Source organism: Gavia stellata, chromosome 33 (assembly GCF_030936135.1).
Source record: "Gavia stellata isolate bGavSte3 chromosome 33, bGavSte3.hap2, whole genome shotgun sequence".
In the NCBI taxonomy this organism is placed as follows: Eukaryota; Metazoa; Chordata; class Aves; order Gaviiformes; family Gaviidae; genus Gavia; species Gavia stellata.
The window spans coordinates 3,226,301-3,238,931 of record NC_082626.1 but is presented as its reverse complement, the minus strand read 5'-3'; the positions used below and the strand labels follow the sequence as shown (position 1 = coordinate 3,238,931).

Here is a 12,631-nt window from a genome sequence, read left to right as displayed (position 1 = left end):
CTCGCCGCCCCCGCCGCCCCGCGTCGTCACGGCGGGGCTGGCGGCCTCCGCGCCGCCAACATGGCGGCGCCTCGCCCCGCGCCTGGCCAACATGGCGGCGCGGCGCCTGCGCGGCGGGCGGGCCCCGCGGCGCTTCCGCTTCCTGCGGAGCGAGCGGGACGGGGCGGCGGGGCCCGGGCGGCGGCGGTGGCTCGCGGCCAGCCGCTTTCCTGTCTTCCAGGTGGGCGCCGGGATGTCGCTCTCGCTGAAGATGCTGCCCTGCAAGAAGAGGAGAGCGGCGGCGGGGCCGCAGAGCCCGCGGGAGCGCGGCGCCGCCGGGGAGGACGGGGAGCTGCCCGGCGCCGGCGGCTCCTCCTCGGCGGGCGCTGCCGATGGCGGCTCCTCCGCCAAACTCGCGCCGGCGGCCCGAGCCGCTGGGCCGCCCCCCTCCGGCCCGGGCGGGTGGAGGGGGCCTGGGGAGGCCCCGCTGAAGGGCGGGAAGAGGCCCGCGGCCAGGCCGGCCCCGAGCTCCGGTCAGGAGGCGGCGGGCGCGAAGGAGGCCTGCGCCGCCGCCGCGCTCCCGGAGGGCCTGAGGAGCCCCGAGGCGGCGGCGGAAGGTAAATGGAGCGCTGCCCCCCGCGGCGCGCGTTGCCGGGTGTGGGGCCGTTCCCCACCCCCCCCCCGCTGCCGCCCCAGCTCCTGGGGTCGGGCCTCGGTCCTGGGAGCTCTGCTCGTCGCCGGGGTCGGCTGAGGGGGAGCTTCGTAGGTGTGTTTATATAAAGCTGCTCCTTTGGGTGATGGGGTTTTGTGGTGGTTTGTTTTTTTTCTCTGGAGTATTACAGGTTAGGCACCCAGGTTTCAATGTTTGGGGGTTTTCCTCCCTTAAAACATTAGAAAACTAATGGAGAAGTTAAGCCGCTTGCCTCTAGCGCTGCCAAACACCAAGCGCTTTAGAAGTTGCTTTTTTTCCAAATTTCCAGTCTAAAATACCCAGTTTTACCAACCTGCACGCGTTTTCCTGGTCTTGTCCCTGGGTTAGTCGTTTATGGACTGCAGTAGCGATCAGTCCCAACAGTAACTCACAGACGTATTTCACAGGTTTTATATGCTGCAGAATGTGTTACTTTCAGCTACTTTAAACAAATGTTTGTAAATCCAGGCTTTGATTTGAAACGGTCACCTTGCGTTTAGTTTCTAAAACAAGTGTTTGGCTAATGAGTTGTGAGACTGGCAAAAGTGCAAGGAGCTGCTTCCAAAAATACTGTTTTTCAGAGGTTTTTGTCCACGTTTGCTTTCATTCTCAGAAGATAATTCTTTCAAGCATTCAGCAAAGTAGTCTAGAGGGGCGGTTGTATGGGGCTGCACCGTGACCCTCTACAAGAGCTGATGTGAGTAGAGCTTGTGTTAATACCAAGTTACCAATTTGTCGTGGAACGCAGGTATTTTGGATGTTTGTGTAAAAAGCAAGGTGATGTTTGCTCCCTCTGAGGTTCACTCAGTGAAAGTGTGAGCTTGTGAGGGAGACGAGAGATATTCACGATCCAAGTGATGCTCATTTTGTATCTCCGGTCGTCTTGAAGTCTACTGAAATAAGTAGTTATTCTCTCTTGCCCCAGATTGCCCGTCCTATTCTTTTTCTCTTTTCCTGGCGTATGCCTTTGCCTCTGAGCTCAGTGAGATCGGAGAATTGATCTGGCAAAAAAAAGTGGGGATGTGTGGGAAGTGTGTGTTTGTGGGGTGTTGTTTTTTCCTCTCCATCTGGATTGACTCGCTGATCTCATTTTCTGCGCAGCTACACAAACTGCTGCGCCAGCCCGGAGCAGCGACCGCTGCCGTGTCGGGGAGCTGGTTTTATCAGGTGACAATGTGTTTTTGTACTTGCTTAAGGTGTTCGTGAAACTTCAGGGTTCAGTTGTTTCTTAATAATCATTGTAATCCCATCTAAGTACAGGCCGCAGCAAAAAGGGACAGCGCTTCCTTGTTTCCTTGTGAAAAGTGTCGTTTCTGGTTCTCGTGCTGCTGTGATTAGTTCACTGGTTTGACTGAAAGCTGATTTTGTGTCGGGAGAAGGGGAGTGGAGTCAGTTCACAGTCGTTTTCTAGGCCTGTGTGACTTCTAGGACTGTGCAGAGTAGGAGCGGGAAGGTTGTGTAGCCAGCCCTGTCAGCAGTGGTGTGGTTTTAAATTGGCCCAAGGTGGCTGTGAAGCTGCATCCTAAGGTTGCCGTCAGCTGTGCTGTTCTAGCTGTGAATAACCTGTCTGGGTGAAGGAGCGCCTACCCCTAGCTGTAGATTGCTGTTCTTGCAGTTGCATTTATACAACAGGGAGTACAACCATGTTTTAAACAGCTCATCAGTTTTTTGCGATTGGATCATTTGACAGGAGCGGTTTTGAGCGTAGCTGTGCAAAACTGATAGTGGAGGGAGCAAGACTGAAATAGCTGGAGGTGGGGATCTCTTTGCCTGGATTTGTTTCCAGCAGGATGAGCCTGCTGCTGCAGTGTTCAGTGTACCTGGATCACTTTCACAGGCTAGGTTAGACTTCTGCGGTTGATTTAACAGATTTGAATGGGTCATGACAAGCTTTTGTAATTGCAGCAGCCTCTTAACCTTGCTCAGCTGTGTCCGTATGACTACAACTTAGTGTATACTGTTTACAGGGAAAATGCCTAAGCTGTATACAGAGGTGGAAGTGAATTCACAGAGAGATACGTATCTGACTGAAAACCAGTCTGCAGTGCAGGAGTCTCCAGTGAGAAGTTCTCTGCAGCTGGCTGTTAGAAATCCTAATGTGATGAAGCCGCTGAAGAACACCAGAGCTGGTGAGTAGCCGCAGCAGACTGATGAGGAAAATGAGGATGTGGGGCTGTTTATTCCACTGGGTAAGCTTTGTGCAAGGAACAGATCTGTGACTTGATACAGTAGACACAGAACTCTGGAATTGCATACACCGTGGCAGGAGCTGCTTAGGTGCGACGTCTTTTTTAAGTTTTCATCCTCTGCTCCATAATTCAGTGGCTAAATAAACTACAGGTATCCAAGTGAAACTTGCTGGAGTTGATATCTGCAATTTTTGGTTACTAAAAACACTGCTTTCCTTAAGAGGAAGTTATGCTTCTTTCATTTCCTTGAGTCAGCAAAACAGTACCACTTGGGAAACACTTTAAGTCCCAGAAAGTGTAATCTGCTCTTGCTGTATGGTGCCTGGAGTTTTGCAACTGTTTTAATCTTGATGGCATACTTAGAACGCCTCCTCTGGAAAAGGCGTAAAAAGGCTGCTGAGACCATTCTGCAAAATCCATCTAGTAGAGATGGCAAATACGTAACCTTTATTTGCTTGACTACTGTGACTCACTCGGGTCCTACAGAATTTGAATCCATTACTCAAAAGACTGTTTCTAGTTCTTACGGCCATTTCCATTTGGGTGATCTCCTTATCAGCTGTTGGAAAGCTGCTGCCCCTTCAGTATCTGCAGAATTCTAGCTTTTTTTTTTCCAAACTCATCCTGTCAGAATGTGCAGGATGTGAAGTATCTGAATTTTTAGACTGCATTTTTATTAATTTTCAGAGGAGCAAGATGGAGAGGATGTTGAGAGAAGGAAGAGGAGGAGGAAGGCAACCAAACGGAAAAGAGAAGGGAAAAGTCAAGAGGAGGAGGGACCCTTGTCTTGTGACATCAAGCTGGATGATACCCTTGATCGCACCTTAGAAGATGGGGCTAAACAACATAACCTGACAGTTGTCAACGTGCGAAACATCCTGCATGTGAGTGCGGTGGGACTGGGACAGGGAACGGAGGGGTACCCAGCTTTTTGAGAAAGTGCAGTCTGGACTTGAGTATAGTACTAACGGTAGCATTTGATTTCATGAACGAGGAAGACTTGGTAGGCACCCATGTCCTAATCTCTCCTATAAAAAGCTATAAAGAGAGAATCATGTGGTGTACGTATAAGTTACCTGAACCTGGCTTTGTTAGTAGGTATTGATCCCTGACTTCCGTTTATTTACAGTGGCGAGTGGGTCTGTTTTACTGTACCGTAATAGCAGTAGCAGGAGTAATTGAATTAAAATGCATGCTTCTGGTTCCAGGTGAGGAGATGTAGACTGTGAACTCACTGTTTCTTGTTTTGAGTGAACTGTTTCATGATAAAGTCCTGATGGAATTCTAACGGTGCTGGCAGAAATGCATTACTCTTGCATTACTCTTAGTTAATGACCCCAACCAACCTTTTAGTCCATCGCACAACTTCCAGTTAGAAAGGAACTGCAAGAAGAATATCTGTGCTGCCACAGCTGAAACCCTAATTCTATGCCTACATTAGGTGTAGATTTCAGTTTATCCTGTGAGCAGGATCTGGAGAGCAACAGTATTTGTTTTTCCACAGCATCAAAAATTGTGCCTTTTTTTTTCCCCCTGCAGCTGGTGGTGTTCTAATCCAGGTGATCTCACATATTTTCCCTTCTTGCTTTCCATGTAGCAAACAAACTGGAGACTGCCATTATTCGTGCAGGCAGATTCACCACCTGATTTTGCGCAAGTGCCATAAATTAATGCCTTTCTCTGTCACATGGCACTGTGGAAGGGCTGTATCTCACAGTCACCTACTTTCCCTGGAACCTCATGGTGGCATTCAGAAAATGTAGCCATGGATATTGGATCTCTTTGGCCTTCCCCTATTTCTTTTCAATATATACAATGTTTTCTGAAATGATGTAGCACAGAGTTTCAAGGAGTAGATTATTACGTACTTTCTGTAGAGAATTAGACCCTTACTATTTTGGAAGCCTGGGAGTGCTTAAGGATTTTAGTTTTCTGTTGCAGCTTTGTAGCAGCATTTCTCATGTGGCTGGGATCGGCACATTTTACTGATTATGTGATACAAGGGAAGGGAAACTGGTGTGGGCTTTTGTTTCAACTATTTTCTTTCCTTCTGCCAGAAATTTATTCCGTAGAGTGTTCACAGAGAATGTAGTGCAAATGTTTTTATCGCTGCTCTGCTTACTTTATATTGTCTTGTCCGATCGCTGAACAATCTTTTTATTATAGTATGATTACAAAGTATATTGTACACTGCGTATTTCTCCATTGTGTTTCCAACTAGTTTATTTTAACATTAAGTCTGTTTCTTTTTAACAAACAGAATGTAAAGGATACTTTTTTGTGTGTTCCTGTAGGAGGTGATCACAAATGAGCATGTCGTTGCCATGATGAAAGCAGCCATCAGTGAGACAGAAGATATACCTTTGTTTGTAAGTAAAAAGCTTTTTCAGTTTGGTTTTTCAGTTGTTCCAAATGTATGATACCTTCACCAGTCTATCTTCTTGGTCCGTGAAGTGGTATGGAGAGAATAGGTAGTACCATAATTTATGTTTCATTACCAGATTTGCTACCTGGATGAAGCGAGTAGTGTCTGTGTATAAGTGTAGATTATGAAACAGAATTATGAGGCGTTATTTTTGAGGTCACTCTGATCGTGTCTAAAAGGTGATGAATTTAAAAAAAGAGAAGAGTCTTGTGGTAAGAGTTGCTGGGGAAAAGTTTGCAGTTAAGGAAAATAGCTGAACAGGTTGCTGTTGTCTTGTGTTAAACTCTCAGGAGCCCAAAATGACTCGTTCCAAACTGAAGGAAGTTGTGGAGAAAGGAGTGGTAAGTGTGTCATCTGCTTTTACTATTGCACCCTCCCCCTACCCAAATGGTTTTGATTGTTGGGTCTTCTAAAAGAAGTGTAAAGTGTGCTTTTATGTGATTTATTCTTAAAATGAAAAAAGTAAGTTAAAACAATGTAAAAAATAATTAATTTTAGGTGAGCAGAATAGAATCGGGTCAGAGTTAGAAATGCAGTGAATTGACAGTGTCCATTATACTAAAGTTCTTGCCCGTAGAGATCACCTGGGCAGTTTAGAAAACATTTGTTTGAAGTCTGTTGTTACTTGGCTGCCTTGGAGAACAAGGCCTCGAGCTCAAGTACTCATTTGATTTAATAGGTTGTCTAAGCTGTGCAACACCGTGCTTTTCAGAGACAGTTAAAGTGGTTTTGCTATCTTTAGGTGATTCCAACATGGAATATTTCTCCAATTAAGAAGGCAAATGAGGTGAAGGTAAGTGAACTACTGCTGGGAAATAGGAGACCACACTAGAGGCACCCTGCTGAGCAAGGAGCCTTTTGGAGGGGTGGAGCAGACTCGTGTCCAGCATGTTGGGAGTATTGGTGACCAGGAGCGTTGCAAACAGGGTATGCAAGGCAGGACACGGCAGTTAACATAGCAGCAGGTGCACAGAGGGCCCAAAAGAGCTGCCTGGCAGGGGAGGACAGAACAGGATGAGGCGATGACATGCCCTAGGGAGTGGTCTTTCCCTCTGGGTGGTCCAGCTTCCCATGTTGGTACTGCACCAGCCCCTACCTGGATGAAACTCCTGATAGTGAATGCCACTGCCCAGGCCTCATGCTGTGAGGTTCTCCTCCCTGGGACTCTTCTATACGTTTTAAGAGTGCCTGGAAACATGGCCTGGATCTCAGATTTTTTCCCTGAGTTCTGCCTGCTCCAAAATGTTACCTAGGTGTGGGCAGGATTCAGGAGTGAATGGCCATTCAAGTACTAGACCCATGTCTTTGAGATAGTGTCTGCTCACGCGGTGTTGCCATCATATAAATGCCAAGTCTTTTGTGCCCGTTCTTGCACCTTTTCAAACCACTTACTTTGCTTTACCAATCTTACTAATATATTTGGTTTCTTCAGCCTTTTTCAGTAGTCTCCTTCTGTTTATAGCTTCAGGGTATTTCCTCAGTTAGAAATCTTTGATCTGATAGTGCACTATTAGAGTGTAACTCTTTATCTTGCCTGTAAAAAGTTGTCACCTTTCTTCTGTTCTGTTGCAGCCTCCTCAGTTTGTGGACATTCCTCTTGAGGAAGATGATTCATCTGATGAAGAATACCAGCCTGATGATGAGGATGAGGATGAGACTGCAGAAGAGGTAAATGGAACTTGTACAAGTTCCCTGTTCTGTTCAGCATGGCGCTGTCTGCATGTTTGAGGCAGTAGAATGCTGTCTTTTTTTTTAACCACATGAAAACTTGTAAGTCATCCCAGACCTTCTAGTAATCTTTCTTCAAAACTATAATATTCATTTGGCTAAAAAAGAGTCTTTGGAATATTAGCTGAGGTAGTATTTGATTGTGGCATGATTGTTTGCTTGCATTCTGCATCTCTTGCACTGTAGAGCTTACTGGAAAGTGATGTAGAGAGCACTGCTTCTTCTCCTCGGGGAGCAAAACGATCTAGGACAAGGCGATCATCTGATGAAGAGGGAGGGACACTCTGCGAGGTAAACTTGCAAGAGAGTTTTTGCTTTCTTTAGAAACAACTTTCAGTCATTATTCCAAAATTATTCATGCAAAAGCAAAAAATACGTATTCTCGCTTAAAGTTGTGGTGACGTGACAGGTGCTCTGTGGATTTGGCATCCCACTGCAATGGTTCCTGCATAAGCAGTGACGTGCAACCCTTGCAGAAAGAGCTTAGTCTAAAATAAACATGAATACTAGAAAAAGCACTGGCAATGGAAACAATCGGCTCTTCTTCAGATAATGATTATTTTTGAGAGGAGTTCAGGAGAATTGCTTTCTGTGCTTGGCTTTGGAAGAGGAAGTGATTTTGATAAAAGCGTAGTTATTTGTGGTGACTGTATGCACTGTCACATCAGCAGGAGTGTGTGCAGTGGAATAAGAGCCGAGTATCAGCAGATAAGAATGAGAAAGCAGCTGTGAGAAAGGACCACTGACACTGGAATCAGAGAAAGAGCAATAATGTATTGATATTTCCACATTCTACTCACCATGGGTTTGTTTTTGGGAGTGTGCGGCAATTACTAGTGTGCAGGTTTATCAGCTTTAGTAATGTTGAGGCTGATACTCGAATCTTCCAAATGTCTCCTTTCCTGTAAGTCTTTTGAATAGTGAATTTATTTGTACTTCCTGAAAATCAAAGTGAGTGTAATATGAAGAATCCATTTCCTTCTGTGAAGCATTTCTCTCATTTCTATTGTGCTGGGCTTTGATCAAACAGAAAGAGACACTTATTCTGTCCTTGGAAATTTATGTTCTAAATAAAACCTTTTAACACAAAGGCCTTTTTAATTAGATGGAGAAGGTTACTACACCTGTTGTTAGACATATTAGTGCTGAAGTAGTTCCCATGGGACCTCCACCACCTCCTAAACCAAAGCAAAACAAAGACAGCACGTTCATGGAGAAGCTGCATGCAGTGGATGAAGAATTGGCTTCAAGCCCAGTATGCATGGATTCTTACCAGGTACCGTTTTGGGGGATGCTGTAGTAGTGTGGGTTTAGTTTGAGGAAAATTGGTTAGAACGGAGGTAGCTTCCTGATGTTCTCTGCTATTACTTGTGCTACATTCTGCTCTCCCTTTGTAATTTTAAATAATAAGTTGAATCTCCACAGTGTGTAGGATGCTAGCTCTGTGAGAGAATAGAGGTAGCTGTTAGTAAAGTGTTGTTAGGGACGTATGCTTTTAGTTTCTTGTAACTGCACTTTCTATTTTTGCTTGTAAGTGTCTCACTGCCATTGTTTTGACTGTTAAATGTAATTCAGTGACATTTACATAACTAATGAAAATAGTTTTCCTTTTGAAAGATATCCTGTCAGCTTAGTTGTGTTTTGCAGGCAAGTATACTATTGACACCTGAGGAAGCTTGGTTGTAAAGAGAACCACTATTTAATAATATTAATGAGAAAAATATTACTGATCTGTGTTACTGTGCAAGGGTGAGGAGTCATGAAGAAACAGTCCTGTGCTGCTGCTCGAGATTAATTTCAGATAGTGAAGAGGGCAAACAGAGTAAAACACATGTGAAAGAATCAAATATTCCAAGTGGAGACTGCTTCCTCGGTGGCAGACAGGCGTTTAGCATGAGATAAATGAACAACAATATATTTATAAACAATAACAGTTTAATAGTGAGAGTAATGAAAGTTTCGCTTCCTTGGACTACCGAAGTAAATGATTCTTTGTGGCATGAATCTAATATTATTGGTATTGGACTTCTTTGGCGGGGCTGAAAACCCCACTGCTGGAGAAACTGAGAAAAGCAGAGACGTTGTAATTCTGTTGTGCTTTTCTGTCGCCTTTCAGTCCCTGGAAGACAGCCTCATTGCCTTCCGAACCCGATCTAAGAGACCACTGAAGGATGTTCCTCTGGGTCAGCTGGAGGCTGAGCTCCGAGCCCCGGATATCACACCTGATATGTATGATCCCAATACTGCAGATGATGAAGAATGGAAAAGGTGGCTTGGGGGACTCATGAACGACGATGTAGAGAATGAAGGTATATGACAGATGTGGTGGTGGTGGTGTTCACTGGAATTGGTTACATTGAAAGCCTGGAGCTTTTTCTTTCTATTTATATGTGATGTTCTTGGCTGCAGCCATTGTCTTGTTTAGTAATATGCATGTTTTGCATGCCGTCAGCTTTCCTCATCTTGTCCATGGACATTTGTGAGGGTTTTTAAAACTTCAGGTGTCTCACTTGTAAATATTTACTAGCCAGCACATGCAGTAACTGGCAACCACAAATGAAAGTTTTATGTTTCAGCCCTTAATCCATCGTGCTGTGTTGTGAAGTTAGCAGCATTGATATACCTGAATCTGAGTGTGTCATGCTCCTTGTTAGGGACATGACTTGTTTTGATAGAAACAACTATTTTGTTCTTCGAGAATAAACAAGAACAAGCTTTGGGGCTTGACTTCCTTTTGTCCTGAGTTTACCGGTTGCTTACAGTTGTACAAATTGAATATAAAACACAAATTGAAATAATACTACTTCACTCTTTCTAAATTTAGCTGAAACTCAGGTCACAGAGAATAAATCCAGCTTGTCTAAATGGGAATGGCTACAAATAAGGATGCTGGTAGCTCAGTGTGAAAAGAGGATGGGCTTGATATTGCTTCCATAAAAAGGAACATACAGTTAATTTCAAGCAGTAATCCTAGCCCTCTTTATGCCAGGTCAGGCAGTAAACAAAGTGCTTCTGCTCCTGGCTACAGATTGGTCTTGGGGCAGGGTAATGACATTTCAAAACATGCTTCTTATTAGATGAAGCAGATGATGATGATGACCCTGAGTACAACTTCCTGGAAGATCTGGATGAACCAGATACAGAAGACTTCAGAAATGATCGTGCTGTGAGAATTACCAGTAAGTTCTTTGGGAATCTCACCTCCTTTCATGTTAGGATTAGTAATTCATTTTGAAAAGTGAGTGTTTTGTTGCAAAGATTTTGCAGTGTAGGCTAATTTAAAAAAAAAATCTGCATACTGACTTGAATAGCTTTTCTATGCAAAGCTGCCTTTCTGTGAATGCATGAAAGGATCTAGCCAGAGCTGCTGGGCTGTCAGATGCAACTTTGCTCCATAGCAAAGACTGGAGAATAATACTTATGGGATAGTACAGTCTTTCAAAAAGCTTCAGCCAATGCAGAACTGAATGCTTGCCTTTATGACTTGAGTGTAATTAAATTTTCTCCAAGCCCTTACAATCTTTGAGTTAGTTTTATAAACATACCATGTTTCATCTTCTCAGTAAAGCACATTTGTTTTAGGTATTATTAAAGGTTAACATAACTTTAAATTCTGAAAATTAGTTTTTATATTATTTTTTTGAATTAAAACAGTCTCAGCTGAAGTTTTTTGGGGCCCAGCATTAAAAAGGGTTATACTATCGGGGCCTTTCCTTCTTGGTCCTCTCTTTGCAAGAGGAGGGTTTCTCTTTGCAAGAGGGATTCCTTAAATGACTTGATATTATGACAGGATTGCTAAGTGTTTCTTGGAAAAGGAATCTTCATACTTCTTTTTAATTTTACTTGCAGAAAAGGAAGTGAATGAACTGATGGAGGAGCTGTTTGAAACAGTAAGTGATAAATTGGGCATAGCACTGAAGAATAGATCTTTCCCAGATCTGAAATGGAATCTCTAAAGCCATAAAGGGGTGGTCTGTAAGATGCTTAGTGCTGACTATGTGCAAAGGGCTCTATCATAAAAGTGTGATTTTTAGCCTTAGGAAGGAACGTATATAGGAACTTCCATAAGTCCCTGCAGAGATGGATGTCTATGCTAAGAGGATCATCATGAGCTTTATTAGCTAAAGGCAGTTGGTGGTAAATGTACTACTTGAGCTTTCTATTCCTGACTGTTGCTGCACATTTGCTGTCAGTTTCAGGATGAGATGGGTTTCTCGAACATGGAAGATGAAGGTCCAGAAGATGAAGATAACGTTACGGAATCACGGCCAAATTTTAATACACCACAAGCACTTAGGTAGGATCATTTGCTTATGGTCATAAAATTAAAAAAATAATAATAACAACTCTGTTCTGATAAAAAGCCTGTTGTTACCTGCAGCTGTACTATGCCATGCACCAAAGAGATAATGCCTTTTCAGCACAGGCCACTGATTTGAAAGCTCTGAGCCATTTTTATTTATGATATTGAACACTTCACTTGACCCTCTTTTTTCTATCTGCCACCTTTGACTTTACTGATTGTGATGCATCTGAAGAAGATAACAACAACAATGAAAATGTAACTGTTCAGAAAGAGACAGCAAGAATGCCTGCGCTAAAAGATTGGTGCTGGCTGTTCTGTATCATAGGTGAAAACAGCCGAGGTCTTTCAGAATGGTGATCTATTCCAACAAGCCATCAACTCTAGTGGAGGATTCTGTTCCTGCTTCTTCAATCTCCATGCTATATATACTGTCCCTGTGTATTTAAATTATCTTTATTTCTCAAGTCTGTTATATTCTAACTCTGTTAGACTCACCCTTCTGAAAAAATTGTTTCACTACCTGCTAAGTCGTTTAATTCAGCTGTTAAACTAACAATAGTTAGTGGAGGAGATATTGCATGGCTGGCGATGACACTTCAAAACAATGGGTAGAGAAACAGTGGATACTGGGGTGTTGCTGCGTATGTCATCAAAGCTATGTAGGACCTGGGCAAAGAAAGTCCCAACCTCAAAGTGGTAGCCACGCTAGCTCTCTTAATTCTTGTGCTTTACACTGTGGTGGTGGGCGTAATGTTCTGAAATAATTTCAGAAAAATAATTGTTTTCTTGCCCTTTTTTTATTTTTTTTTTTTTAATTGTTAAGGGGGGGGTAAAGTCCACTTACTGCCCTTACATTTTTTTTTTTGTTAACAAGAAGCACTTGAGGAGCTGGTTTGACCACGTGTGTCACCTTGTCTTTTAAGTAAATAGCGTGGATGTAATGGTGGCCTTTTCTGCGGAAAAGGACTGCATAAGATAGCTGAGGCCTAGGTCTGAAACAACTATAAAGTTTGGAAATTGGCTTTTGATGATTTTTGGTATGGGTTATACTTGAAACAGTGCCTTGAAGAGGAAAGGGCCTAAAGCTTTTCTTTCTAGGTAATAATACTGCTCTATTGAACCAATTACAGAAACTGCGGTATGAATGGTGTCTCCTTGTTTATGGGGCAGATCAGCTCGAGATCAAGCTGTATCTGTTTGGGAAAGGAGCTAAAATGAAGGCTGGAGTTTCTTGATACTCTCTCTGGGATGAGCAGTACCAGAGGGGAGTGCAGCAATTCTTAAACCAGCTACAGACTAAAAGCAGGGAAACT

General features: G+C 43.6%; 1 protein-coding gene across 1 annotated transcript in view; it reads left to right on the top strand.

The window, feature by feature from the left end:
* The first annotated feature begins 2,725 nt into the window (after positions 1 to 2,725).
* Positions 2,726 to 12,631, top strand: part of LOC104250258 (GON-4-like protein) — a 26,690-nt gene continuing 16,784 nt past the window's right edge. The window contains exons 1-12 of the mRNA XM_059832406.1: positions 2,726 to 2,799; positions 3,547 to 3,743; positions 5,154 to 5,228; positions 5,575 to 5,625; positions 6,027 to 6,077; positions 6,857 to 6,952; positions 7,199 to 7,303; positions 8,118 to 8,288; positions 9,129 to 9,321; positions 10,090 to 10,191; positions 10,862 to 10,902; positions 11,206 to 11,309. Of these exons, the coding sequence (XP_059688389.1) occupies positions 2,772 to 2,799; positions 3,547 to 3,743; positions 5,154 to 5,228; positions 5,575 to 5,625; positions 6,027 to 6,077; positions 6,857 to 6,952; positions 7,199 to 7,303; positions 8,118 to 8,288; positions 9,129 to 9,321; positions 10,090 to 10,191; positions 10,862 to 10,902; positions 11,206 to 11,309 (1,214 nt within the window). The 5' untranslated portion in view covers positions 2,726 to 2,771. The remainder of the gene's footprint in view (positions 2,800 to 3,546; positions 3,744 to 5,153; positions 5,229 to 5,574; positions 5,626 to 6,026; positions 6,078 to 6,856; positions 6,953 to 7,198; positions 7,304 to 8,117; positions 8,289 to 9,128; positions 9,322 to 10,089; positions 10,192 to 10,861; positions 10,903 to 11,205; positions 11,310 to 12,631) is intronic.